The 14,328-nt window shown below is 40.7% G+C and overlaps 1 protein-coding gene across 1 annotated transcript in view; it reads left to right on the top strand.

Moving 5' to 3' along the window:
• The first annotated feature begins 13,612 nt into the window (after positions 1–13,612).
• LOC112237667 (calcium-binding mitochondrial carrier protein Aralar2) overlaps positions 13,613–14,328 on the top strand; it is a 91,793-nt gene continuing 91,077 nt past the window's right edge. The window contains exon 1 of the mRNA XM_042295238.1: positions 13,613–13,735. Within this exon, the coding sequence (XP_042151172.1) occupies positions 13,646–13,735 (90 nt within the window). The 5' untranslated portion in view covers positions 13,613–13,645. The remainder of the gene's footprint in view (positions 13,736–14,328) is intronic.

Here is a 14,328-nt window from a genome sequence, read left to right as displayed (position 1 = left end):
TGTTCTCAACTAGCCTACCTGAATAAATAAAGGTGAAAAAAAATGTTACTGACGGGTCACTATAATCGTATTGACTGATTCATGTAATCATGACTCAAGTTGTTACTTATGGATCACTACAGTCATATTGACTGATTTGTGTAATCATGTCTCAACCTGTTACTGATGGATCACTACAGACATATTGACTGATTTGTGTAATCATGTCTCAACCTGTTACTGATGGATCACTACAGTCATATTGACTGATTCATGTAATCATGACTCAAGTTGGTACTTATGGATCACTACAGTCATATTGACTGATTTGTTTAATCATGACTCAAGTTGTTACTTATGGATCACTACAGTCATATTGACTGATTTGTGTAATCATGTCTCAACCTGTTACTGATGGATCACTACAGTCATATTGACTGATTAATGTAATCATGACTCAAGTTGGTACTTATGGATCACTACAGTCATATTGACTGATTTGTTTAATCATGACTCAAGTTGTTACTTATGGATCACTACAGTCATATTGACTGATTTGTGTAATCATGTCTCAACCTGTTACTGATGGATCACTACAGTCATATTGACTGATTCATGTAATCATGACTCAACCTGTTACTGACGGATCACTAAAGTCATATTGACAGATATGTGTAATCATGTCTCAACCTGTTACTGATGGATCACTACAGTCATATTGACAGATTAATGTAATCATGACTCAATCTGTTACTGATGGATGACTACAGTCGTATTGACTGATTCGTGTAATCATGACTCAATCTGTTACTGATTGATAACAACAGTCATATTGACTGATTCGTGTAATCATGACTCAACCGGTTACTGACGGATCACTAAAGTCATATTGACAGATATGTGTAATCATGTCTCAACCTGTTACTGATGGATCACTACAGTCATATTGACAGATTAATGTAATCATGACTCAATCTGTTACTGACTGGTCACTACGGTCGTATTGACTGATTTGTTTAATCATGACCCAACCTGTGTCAATAACAGCAGTAGTATCAGGACAAAATGTAGAAGTAAATCATAAGGCCTATCATATTCCTTAAATGATAGTATTAATATCATTCTTATGGAACACTGGTTAAGAGTTTATCAGTTCACCCTTAATTACATTTGATCCTGTGTAAAGAAATAAACCTCAATGTGCAATAAGCCTTAAAGGGCTTTCCGAAGATTTTGAGTTTACAGTGACGTCCTCAACAAGCTCCCCACTGTGACTCCATCCACTGTCCTTACAGACACCAATACCCAGCAATTAGGTTTTGTTTTCTATTTTTACTCCAACCCCCCCCCCACTGACCATCTTTGTAAACATTTATAGCTCCCATATCAAGCCATCCATTCTACTGAGCCTAATAGCATTGGACAGTGAAGGAAGAAACATAACAGAACAATTTAGAGAGAGGTTTTTGCAGGCTAATTAGGCACTTGTGTTATCATCATGGCTGGTGACTTATTATCAGTGCTCTGATCATTGTAATTAATCAATCATCTGAGTCACTCATGCGCTCCTACACACTGGAAATGGGAACTAGAGCATCGGTGACCTATAAGAAGCAGGGTATGCATTTGTTTTTAGCCCATATCAATTGTGGTAGTAATGTGATATACCACGTCTGTAAGCCAATCAGCATTCAGGGCTCGAACAAGCCAATTTATAATGTGCAGTTGTCCACTCCCATTTGAATAACCAATTTATTCATAAATATACAGTGGGGAGAACAGGTATTTGATACATTGCCGATTTTGCAGGTTTTCCTAGTTACAAAGCATGTAGAGGCCTGTAATTTTTATCATAGGTACACTTCAACTGTGAGAGACGGAATCTAAAACAAAAATCCAGAAAATCACATTGTATGATTTTTAAGTAATTAATTAGCATTTTATTGCATGACACAAGTATTTGATCACCTACCAACCATTAAGAATTCCGGCTCTCACAGACCTGTTAGTTTTTCTTTAAGAAGCCCTCCTGTTCTCCACTCATTACCTGTATTAACTGCACCTGTTTGAACCCGTTACCTGTATAAAAGACACCTGTCCACACACTCAATCAAACAGACTCCAACCTCTCCACAATGGCCAAGACCAGAGAGCTGTGTAAGGACATCAGGGATAAAATTGTAGACCTGCACAAGGCTGGGATGGGCTACAGGACAATAAGCAAGCAGCTTGGTGAGAAGGCAACAACTGTTGGTGCAATTATTTGAAAATGGAAGAAGTTCAAGATGACGGTCAATCACCCTCGGTCTGGGGCTCCATGCAAGATCTCACCTCGTGGGGCACCAATGATCATGAGGAAGGTGAGGGATCAGCCCAGAACTACACGGCAGGACCTGGTCAACGACCCGAAGAGAGCTGGGACCACAGTCTCAAAGAAAACCACGAGTAACACTCTACGCCGTCATGGATTAAAATCCTGCAGCGCACGCAAGGTCCCCCTGCTCAAGCCAGCGCATGTCCAGGCCCATCTGAAGTTTGCCAATGACCATCTGGATGATCCAGAGGAGGAATGGGAGAAGGTCATGTGGTTTGATGAGACAAAAATAGAGCTTTTTGGTCTAAACTCCACTCGCTGTGTTTGGAGGAAGAAGAAGGATGAGTACAACCCCAAGAACACTATCCCAACCGTGAAGCATGGAGGTGGAAACATCATTCTTTAGGGTTGCTTTTCTGCAAAGGGGACAGGACGACTGCACTGTATTGAGGGGAGGATGGATGGGGCCATGTATTGTGAGGTCTTGGCCAACAACCTCCTTCCCTCAGTAAGAGCATCGAAGATTGGTTGTGGCTGGGTCTTCCAGCATGACAACGACCCAAAACACACAGCCAGGGCAACTAAGGAGTGGCTCCGTAAGAAGCATCTCAAGGTCCTGGAGTGGCCTAGCCAGTCACCAGACCTGAACCCAATAGAAAATCTTTGGAGGGAGCTGAAAGTCCGTATTGCCCAGAGACAGCCCCGAAACCTGAAGGATCTGGAGAAGGTCTGTATGGAGAAATGGGCCAAAATCCCTGCTGCTGTGTGTGCAAACCTGGTCAAGAACTACAGGAAAAGTATGATCTTTGTAATTGCAAACAAAGGTTTCTGTACCAAATATTAAGTTCTGCTTTTCTGATGTATCAAATAGTTATGTCATGCAATAAAATGCAAATGAATTACTTAAGAATCATACAATGTGATTTTCTGGATTTTTGTTTGAGATTCCGTCTCTCACAGTTTAAAAATTAAAGACCTCTACATGCTTTGTAAGTAGGGAAACCTGCAAAATCATCAGTGTATCAAATACTTGTTCTCCCCACTGTATGTTGACATATAGGCCTGATTACAATATCAACAAATAAGTAATGCCACTAAGCAGACTTAGTTATCATACAATTTATACCAAATCACAAAAGTATGATATCCTATAGGAATCACACAGAACTTCTTTATGTTATTGAAATACGATTAGATGTTTGACCACTTCCCTGTGTTCAATCTAAAAGCTATCACATGTGTACTGAGGAGGATCATCCCACTGACTGACAAACACATCAAATGGGAGAAAAACAGGCAAACGCAGGCAAATTATGAACAGCCAGCGAGCGGCAGTGGATTGGAGAGCCTGGGAGGCCTGGCACAGCCACAGTCAATTGTACTGCATCCAACAAGGAAACTATTAATCATGTGTGAATGGCTGTCTGCTTGCAAGACAACACCAACGCTCCAAATCTCTGCCTGAGCCTGAGGCAGGACACACATCCAGCTGAATATGTAGGCATGCGGTCCCTCACACACAGACACACAAATACTGATGCACACAGTCACAAAAACTGTCTGGTATAAAGACAGACAGCCATAAACAAATGCAAGCATGCACACCAGTGGCGGTCAGTACCATTTAAGATGAGGGAGGACGATACATTTTTTATGAGCATGGCCTTATTTCTATTACAGCATATTGGATGACTGTCATTCATTTCCCATTCACCCAGCTCAATGTAACATGGAGAGGGTTAGGCTACTACATGATACTCTAATTTTCCCTGTACCCATCATGAGGTTGCTACAACCTAGCCTATGAATGAAAGTTTACAACGTACAGTTGAAGTCGGAAGTTTACATACACCTTAGTCCAATACATTTAAACTCAGTTTTCACAATTCCTGACATTTAATCCTAGTACAAATTCCCTATCTTAGGTCAGTTAGGATCACCACTTTATTTTAAGAATGTTAAATGTCAGGAATAGTAGAGAGATTTATTTATTTCAGTTTTTAGTTCTTTCATCACATTCCCAGTGGGTCAGAAGTTTACATACACTAAATTCGTATATGGTAGCATTGCCTTTAAATAGTTTAACTTGGGTCAAATGTTTTGGGTAGCCTTCCACAAGCTTCTCACAATAAGTTGGGTGAATTTTGGCCCATTCCTCCTGACAGAGCTGGTGTAACTGAGTCAGGTTTGTAGGCCTCCTTGCTCAAACATGCTTTTTCAGTTCTGCCCACAAATTTTCTATAGGATTGAGGTAAGGGATTTGTGATAGCCACTCCAATACCTAGACTTTGTTGTCCTTAAGCCATTTTGCCACAACTTCGGAAGTATGCTTGGGATCATTGTCCATTTGGAAGACCCATTTGCGACCAGGCTTTAACTTCCTGACTGATGTCTTGAGATGTTGCTTCAATATACTGTATGCACATAATTTTCCTACCTCATGATGCCATCTATTTTGTGAAGTGCACCAGTCCCTCCTGCAGCAAGCACCCCCACAACATTTTGACTTGCCAAAACTGTAGTTTGTTAACAAGTAATTGGTGGGGTGGTTGAAAAATAGAGTTTTAATGACTCCAACCTAAGTGTATGTAAACTTCTGACTTCAACTGTAGGTTCACAGGTCGAGATACATTTTTGGAATCAAAGTGAAAGACATTGACACATTCAACACCACGTTGCACACGCTTGCCTGCATCTACTTGATCTAGGGTGTAATCATTAGTCCAACAGTTGCAAACGAGATTGTAGAAATCTATTGGACAAATTCAGGTATGTTTATCTCCTTTTCGTTCCATTTAAGAATTTATCAACAGAATCGTAGGAATGAATACATCCCTGATCAGTTCACTTTCATAGAAGCCACATACAAACAGCATGATCCCTTTGATAATTTAATAATTGCTTCTCGCATCTACGCGCTCTCCTCCTCTCAACTTTTCCCTTCGCTTGTGGACTTCAGTGCACAACACATCAGGTGTCTGTGACGAGGCAAACATTTTTTTACAAGCCCAACCTTCATATCTTGACCGCTAACCACTACACACAGCCTACATCGGTGTCACCATATTAACGTCATAGTCAACATAGCTACTAGAACTAATGCTTTAGTAAACCAGCTAAAATCACGCAGTACAGTGTACAGTCAGCAAAGAATTTAGGAGTTACACCCGCGGGCCCTAGTGGCAATAAATTAATAAAACCAATAGCTTACCTTGCCTTGGAAGTGTTCCAGTGTTGGATAGCCATAGCCAGCTAGCTAACATAGCATCCCTCTCTGTTTGAGCCGGGTGACTGAGTAGGCTGATCTAGCTAGCTGCATTCGCCAGCTAAGTAAGCAAAAGTGAAAAAATAAATACAAAGAAGTATAGCTAGCTCTCTTTCTCCATCTTGCTTCTCCTTCACTTTTAAAGAAATTAACTTGTTAAAAACTGTTCAACTATTGTTTTTCTCTCTTTGAGTCAACTACTCACTACATTTTATGCACCGCAGTGCTAGCTAGCTGTAGCTTTTGCTTTCAACATTGGGTGGACAACATGTCAGTTCATGCTGCAAGAGCTCTGATAGGTTGAAGGATGTCCTCCGGAAGTTGTCATAATTACTGTGTAAGTCTATTGAAGGGAGTGAGAACCACGAGCTACTTAGGTTTTTTATTGAAATCAATGTACCCAGAGGAGAACGGAAGCTAGCTGTCCTCCGGCTACATCATGATGTTACCCTACAGAGTGTTGTTGAGGCTACTGTAGACTTTCATTGCAAAACTGTGTTTCAATCAATTATTTGGTGACGTGAATATATTTAATATAGTTTCATCTAAAAAAGGATTGTCCTCCCCTTCCTCTACTGAAGAGCCTCCACTGATGCACACATACGCACACACACACGCTCACACACATGCCTATGCTACATCAGATCTATCAGACAAATGTCATCAGGACTTGCTAGCTGTCATGACCTGAGTGTTGAAGTCCGACTCACTTTTCAAGTCTCAAACAGATCTTAATCACCTAGCAAGTCCTTACATTCAATAGAAATGGATGGATATTGCCACATGCATTCACTGAGCAATTTCAAACGTTTGAGGCCTACTATATATTTATTGCTGCTCTGAATCGCAATAGAGAGTTTTTGACATTTCTATTACTCTCTTTCAAGATGACAGATGGACAAAACCTGATATGAGCTTTTTCATTTCACATTTAGGCGCACTTAATTTAACTATTCGTCTTCTGTGTGGCAAAGCAGTTTAGGTATGAGCTAAAGCAGGTGAGGGCTTACTGAAATGAAATAGGAAATTTGTTGTTTATTCCCTCAATGCTACCCCTTCTTGGGATTGGGGGAAAGGGGGCGTGGGGAGTTCAAACTCAAGCAAACAAAGAGCGGGTGTGTGTTTCAGGATGGGGTGTCTGGATGGCATCAGGCGAGGCAGACCAATTAGGACTGACACAGGTTACTCCAGGGGTCTTTACTGAGAAACACCCCTACAGCCTGCTGGGAAAAAGGAGCTTTGAATCCCGGGCTAGAAGCGGATGTACACATGGGTATTCCCTTCTTTTTCAAAATGTTCTGTTTGTTTCTAAAATCATACTACCCCACTATTGGTGGTAGCAGAGCTGTGTCTTGCAGGTTGTGAGCCCTGTCCCCTCATATGTGTTTTATAAGGGACAGTTTGACATGTACTGGGGTGAGAATGCTGGTCCAAAATAGGGTAAGGTTGTCAAACTTTTTTGTTTGTGTGGTGTTTGGGATTCTGTGTATGTAAATACTATATTGGTGACTATTTTTCAATTAGCCTTTTTGCAGGTTTGACTATATAATGTGTTCCATATAGCCACATTTCCATCTGCTTGCATTCACCTCCCCTATCAAGGGGTTTTGGTACGTCCCTTATGCACTAAACTTTTCTGCACGATTACAAATCCACAGGTCAATATAGTCTACCAGTCAACTGTCTATCCTGCCCTCTATCCATAGAGACAATAGTGGTAGTTGGATCGTTTGTCCAAATCTGGCATAGGTTAACTGGCAATCATACTACAAATAAAAGCATTAAAATCTGCACCAATTTTCAAAATAAATCCACAAGATAGAGCAACAGTTGATAGGCAGCGGAGAGGCCTGGCCTCATTGCGAATTAAAGAACAGCGAAGGTACGCGGCTCAGAAAGCTCCCCTATTTTCCTACCTAGACCAGTTTACAACACCACAATACAATACATCATTGCATTATTGTTTTTAAATTTGTACAATTGAGTACAATTCTACTCTAGCCTGTAAACTGCAGTGAAAATGTCATTTGAATGATGGTGCAAAAGCCCTGTTATTTGAATGTTTCATTCCATTAATTTAATTGGGATCAATTGTGGGTGTAATCTCGACAGGTTATAGAAAGGCACAGTACTGGACAGTCTGGCTCAATGTTTTACTTCTGATACTGTTGCCCTGTCCGTTGCCGATCATCATTCTCCCAAGCCATCTATATAGCGTATTCACATAGGCATATGCTCCAGGCAGGCCCAGTTATTCAGGAAAGCTTAACATGCGTTCCGCCTCCATTAATCGAATGGCTATTGCGCAGTTTGGATGCTGGAATTATATTAGAGTGGAGTTGATGAACGTGCGCAGGTAGCCTACAGGAGACTTTTGAAGTAGCCTAATCAGATTAAAACAATGTGACTAGTTGTGTTTATGCCACACATAAAAGGTAATACATTTTAAACGTTAAATGACAAATAGGCTATATTGAAGTGCTAGGTTCTAGGTTGAAGAAAAGCAGCTTGGATCTGAAAGGTGGCAGAACGCGGTTAAACTTTCCTGAATAACTGGGCCTGTTATGACACCTCGAGTTGAACCAGCCCTGTCCCTAATCAACCCTGGTCATAGACATCCTCCTCAATCAATTGTGATTGCAGATCAATATCTCCTTTCCCTGGTTTAATCCCCTTAAATCCAAGATGTAATCACTGTGCTGGCCGCAAACTCGCATGGACACGCACACACACATTCCGCACCCATTTCACTCTAACAGCCAGGTGGCAACTCCTCAGGAAATGGAAAATACTTAAAGATTTGCTGGTGTACTCGTTTGGTTCAAAGACAAACTCCACTTTGATAATTCCCCACAATGCTCCTTGGCAGCCCCTGTGATCAGCAATTATGAGAAAAACCAGAAATCTGAGAGACAACTACTTAAACTGAGGGGAGAGAAAGCCCCCCGACCCCTCTCCTCCTGTCTAATTCTCCTGCTCCCTCCATCCCTCTCTAACCAGAATGCCTCAACCCTGTGTTTGTAGGCAGCATCTGGGTTCATTTAGCCAGGCCTAGGAGGGGGACCAATGTCCTCTCAGGTTGCAGGCTTGAGTGTGGGGCCTTGTTGTTTTGTAGAGGGGCTCAAGCCCCACTGCCCGCCTGGACCTTCTCAAACCGCCCAGGCGGGAGCATCCGCCCAACCCTCCAGAGGACCAATTCCAGCCCATCCCAGATGCCCCTGAACATGTTTAGTGCAGCTCTTTATCTGAACTGAAAGATGTTAAACAGATTCATCCAGAAGCCAGCAGTCTCATTGAGGTTTGGAGAAGAAGGAGTGGGTGGACGGTGGTGATGAGGGCAAGGGGAGGACTGAGTCTGCAAGTGTGTGTGTGTATGCCTGAGTGTCTGTGTGTAGTTAGTGGAGTATGGAATGAGTAGAAAACAAAATAAATAAAGGTATAGTGAATCCATAATGCAAGAATCAAATCCCCAGCGATGTAGGTCAATTAACTTTATCATCTCCCTCTTATAGTCTTTAAAAAGCTCCTTTAATCTGCTCTGGGGTCAGGTCTTAGCAACAAATCTCTATGAGCCAGACATCTGTAAGTGTAAACGTTCCTATTCGATCTTCCATCCCATGTCTAACGTCAGAACTATTTATCAGTCTGGTCTTTGAATGGAACCAGAGTGAGTTTGATTGGTTAAGTAAGTTGTTGATGTTATTCTAACACAGAATTATTTCAGAGTAAACAAGAAAGCGCTTGTCATGGTCTATTACACATAAAGCACTGCATGTTACAGATGATATTCCTGCATTATGTTTGACATCCCCCTGATTGGATAGATATGGATACAGATGGAGAGATACATTGTTGGTTGCTAGGCAGAAAGATGTGTACTTATACTTTGGGAGACCAAAGTATTACACAAATCAATGAATGTTTTGAGATTATTTTTTTTGTTTGAACCTTTATTTAACTAGGCAAGTAAGTTAAGAACAAATTCTTATTTACAATGACGGCCTACCAGGGAACAGTGGGTTAACTGCCTTGTTCAGGAGCAGAACAACATATTTTTACCTTGTCAGCTCGGGGATTCGATCCAGCAACCTTTTGGTTACTGGCCCAACACTCTAACCACTAACCACTGTTGCCCCAAAATGTAGATCCTGTACTCATCTTAAATGTGGTTTTAGATTTATAGATACTGTAAATAACATTTTATAACCATTATAAAATAAGTAATTTCATAAATTGCCTTCAAATGGCTATTATAATCATATTCTTATTTTAATGCAAAGCACATTTATTTCTCTCAGTCCTCCCATCCACACTATCTGGCAGCTTGTTTGTATTGTGGTTTGGTACAACAAAGTTATATAAAACCTATTTTTGCATGCTGTTGATTTGCAGGGTTTGTTGTTGTACAATGCAAGGCTTAGCAGTTTGCAGACACTTGATGTTTGCATTGCGTGTTACATAGCTAACACAACTGGAACTGGTAAGGCCTTGGCTTACAGAGGGTTTTAAAAACTTTTTCTCTGTCATAGTAGGCTAGGCCTTAGACAAATTCATCTGGACTTGAATATTCTCTTTAAAGGTCCAATGCAGCTGTTTTTATCTCAATATCAAATCATTTCTGGGTAACAATTAAGTATCTCACTGTGATTGTTTACAATTAAAATTGCCCAAAAGAAGAAAAATAGCTTCTTAGCAGAGAGCAATTTTTTCTTAGCAAAATAATTTTGCTAGGACTGTCTGGGAGTGGCTTGACTGGCAAGAGGGAACCCGAAATCTAGCTGTTATTGGCAGAGGTTTGGAAATCTCTGTTTCTTATTGGTTTATTAACTACTTTACCTCTTGGTGATGTCACCAGGCAGTCCAAAACTTCATCCCACCAAAACAGGCTGAAATTTCAGGCGGTCTTTTCAAACAGCTCTTACACTAAAGGGGCATTCTAATTTTCACAATTTCACAGTGTTATTCCAACTTCAAAGTGGGAAAGTATATGTAAAACACAGGAAAAATCTTTTGACTGTGCTGGGCCTTTAACAAAAAATGTTGGGGTATTTTTTAAATACGAGTTAGGCTATGTAAGCATAGCTCTGACTAGTAGAGATTATGTTAATGTGATGATTTATATTTATATCCAGAGGCTGTTCAGGTGTACCAAAAATGGTTCTATAACTTCATTAATGGAAAACTGTGAAGCTGCTGCCAAAAGGTGACCCTTTCCTTCAGGTCAACAACGTCCACATGACCACATCCACCACACTCCCCTCTGATCTTCCATGATATCTTTCATCCTAAAAATGCAATTGAAAGGCACATCCTACCAGAGAAAAAAACACAAGGGAGAGACAATAGGAGAATAAAGTCTTCAACAAGTGACTTATACAAGCAGAACTATGTGAATACACTTAAAGATAAATAAAAATACATTTGAGTGACTGACAGACGACGGCAATAAGTAAGCCCAAACTGGTCATTTACAGCGCTATTTGAGAGGCCGCCACTAACCTGTCAGCATTTCAAACCCAAAACACAACTTTTCAAGAACACATCTCCTTTACTCTGTTACTTTTAATCGAAAGTCTTTAACCCCCTTTGACCTCTAGGGTCCACAGTTATTGACCGTTAATAGGGACTGTGTAGTCGGTGGAGAGACCCAAAGTGGTATAATCATTTGTTTATAACTCTGGGTCTATTTTTGAAACGCTGTGTTTAGATGGTTAAAATTAGAAGATTGTCGTCCATCACTCATCGCTCATTCCGTCAGGATGCGTGGTTTCTCTGGGACTGAGAGGCCGGGAGAGGTGACCCCCCCAGGTCAGGAGGTTTCAGAGGTTCCAGAGTTTATCCCCATTATTCAATCACTCATGGGACCTTGGACGAAGACCAGTCGGGCTTTTGGATTTGTTTTTGTCATGCAATTCTGTTCCTAAAAATAAAACAGAGAAACCAGACCAGGGAATTTAATGATTTAGTAACATTGTGTTTCTCAAATGCCTATTTCTCATGTAAAATCCCTCACAATTCGATTATAGATCAATTATTTTTACATGAACAAATAGTGGATGTAGGCCTGTGCGCAAAACAACGCAGTCTCATAGCTCACAAATGCTGCAAATCATAACAGCAACCGGCTATAACACACCTCTGTGTTCTACCTACAGTAAATGTCACAAATAAGTCATTTAATACAAGACTGACAGAGATAGATAATGCCGTGTCAAAGGACCAAATCATTCATGTTTAAATCTTCTCAAATATTGTCCTACAACCAAATTTAATACAGGTTATGAGATTGCATTAGCTCATAAAACGTTACTCACAGCCATTTTTCCAATAAACGATAAACTGTGTGCCATCAATATTTGGGAGGGATGTGGGCTATGCCCTGGCGAAGGCCATTTTGAGAGGAGCAGACAGCCTGCTGAGAAAAATACAGGGGTTCATGCTGGTGATCGGGAATCCGAAAAACCACTGGCAAAAAGCTATGAATTATTTTAAGCGCAAAATGCATTTTCTTTGAAGACCATGTGCCATTAGGGCCCTTTTGCTCCCTTTTAAATTGTTTTTATGCTATGAGTAATGTTAACCTTTGCTTTTGTAGTCATGTAATTCTCTCTCTCCCTCTCTCTTTCTCTCTTCCCGACACAAAGCATAGATGGAGGGATGGAATGGCTGGAAATAAAGTAGCGAAACCATTTACTGTGGGGAAGAGAAGGAGAAACCTTGTATGCTCTCTTCCATAAATGCCCCTTTTCTGCCTTAGATCTATAGGACAGGTTCTTTCTCAGAAGCTATACGTCTGATGTTGAAAATAATTGAAGAACTGCTCTACTCACTGGAGAAATACAAAAGACCATTACAACAGTGCCTTCAGGAAGTATTCATACTTTAGTGCCTAATTGCAAACAGGATGCATGTTTTGGAATATTTGTATTCCTTACAGGCTTCCTTGTTTTTACTCTGTTATTTAGGTGAGTAATGTGGAGTAACTACAATGTTGTTGATCCATCTACAGTTTTATTATATCACAGCCATTAAACTCTGTAACTGTTTTAAAGCCACCATTGGCCTCATGGTGAAATCCCTGCACAGTTTCCTTCCTCTCTGGGAACTTAGTTAGGAAAGACACCTGTAACTTTGTAGTGACTGGGTGTATTGAGACATCATCCAAAGTGTAATTAATAACTTCACCTTGCTCAAAGAGATATTCAATGTCTGCTTTTTGATTTTTTAGCTACCTACCAATAGGTACCCTTCTTTGCGAGGCATTGGAAGACCCTGGTCTATGTGGTTGAATCTGTGTTTGAAATTTAGTGCTCGATTGAGGGACCTTACAGATAATTGTATGGGGTACAGATGAGGTAGTCTTTTAAATATCATGTTGAACACTATTATTGCACGCAGAGTCCATGCAATTTATTATGTGACTTGTTAAGCACCTTTTTTCTTCCTGAACTTATTTAGGCTATCCATAACAAAGGAGTTGACTCAAGACATTTAATATTTTAATGTTTTATTTATTTGTAATAATTTCTAAAAACAATTTCACTTTGACATGATTGGGTATTGTGTGTAGGCCCGTGACACACAATCTCAATTTAATACATTTTAAATTCAGGCTGTAACACAACAAAGTGTGGAAAAACTTAAGGGTGTGAATACTTTCTGAAGGCACTGTACATAGATATGGATGGAACAAGATTTTTACATTCTTCACTCAATGGCAGCCAGGAAAGGTACATAAGCCTATTACCAAAATGAATAGTATCAGATCATGTTTAACTAAATGCGTCATAGGTTGTGTAGGCACAGAGCCAATGTCAGTCATATCCTAGTATAGGTGTACTGAGAGGATACAGAGATCTTATGATGATGATAAGCTTCATAAGAAAGATAGAGAACTTTGAAATAAGGAATGATTGCCAACACCTTACTCTAATACCTGTGTAGTAACAGCGTATTCATGTAATATGGATGGTTACATAACGATGCCTGCCACTGCCTACCTCTCTACCGCTCCATACCACGTGAACACTTTAGCTGCCTTGATCTCCTCTATTCACTGCACCGTTAGACAACCGCGCGTGATTTCCATGGGAACGTCGTCACGCAAAAGGAAATTACCGGGTTTGCTTGGTCAGTGGGCTTGGTTGGTTGACAGTAATCTTGCTATGGCTGCAAAGGTAAGCTCACCTTTTCGAGGAAAAACATACAGTTTTGGTCAGTAGGTGAACTAGACAATGTCGGAATAGATAACGACACCTTCGAACGCAGGAACGACTTTCTCATATACTGCCCCCCCCCCCATCTATTGATAGATGGCTAGTCAGCTAGCTACTAGTTAGCCTGCTAAGAGGATGTTCGAGGTTAACATTAGCCAGTGGCAATGACATTGGGCTTTACAGTGTAGGAGGACGGGGCTACTTGCAGAAGTCAAGGTTGTAATGGGATGCATCTTTTCCCTGTGATGCACTATGCGGAAGCCGGTTATCAGACCAACCTGTCAGTGAAACCAGTGGTCTCTGTTCCTCCCTTTCCCCACGTCCCGTGTGGCCGGCTGATTAGCATGTCATTGATTTAAAGCCGGCTGTAGCCTAGTAACCTTGGTTAGCATAATGCTACATGAGCTTCTCCCCGTACACATACACTACAGTAATATAAGGCTTCTGTTGTTGCTCGCTCCACTGGGGCCAGTTATTAATTCACGTGATCAAATTCTACAACGTAGATTAGGCACGTGCCCCGTGTCTTTAAATGTTTTTTAAATTTATTTTTT

Source organism: Oncorhynchus tshawytscha, linkage group LG13 (genome assembly GCF_018296145.1).
Source record: "Oncorhynchus tshawytscha isolate Ot180627B linkage group LG13, Otsh_v2.0, whole genome shotgun sequence".
Lineage (NCBI taxonomy): Eukaryota > Metazoa > Chordata > Actinopteri > Salmoniformes > Salmonidae > Oncorhynchus > Oncorhynchus tshawytscha.
Note: the sequence above shows the minus strand (reverse complement) of the source record. Positions and strands in the feature narration are given on the sequence as shown.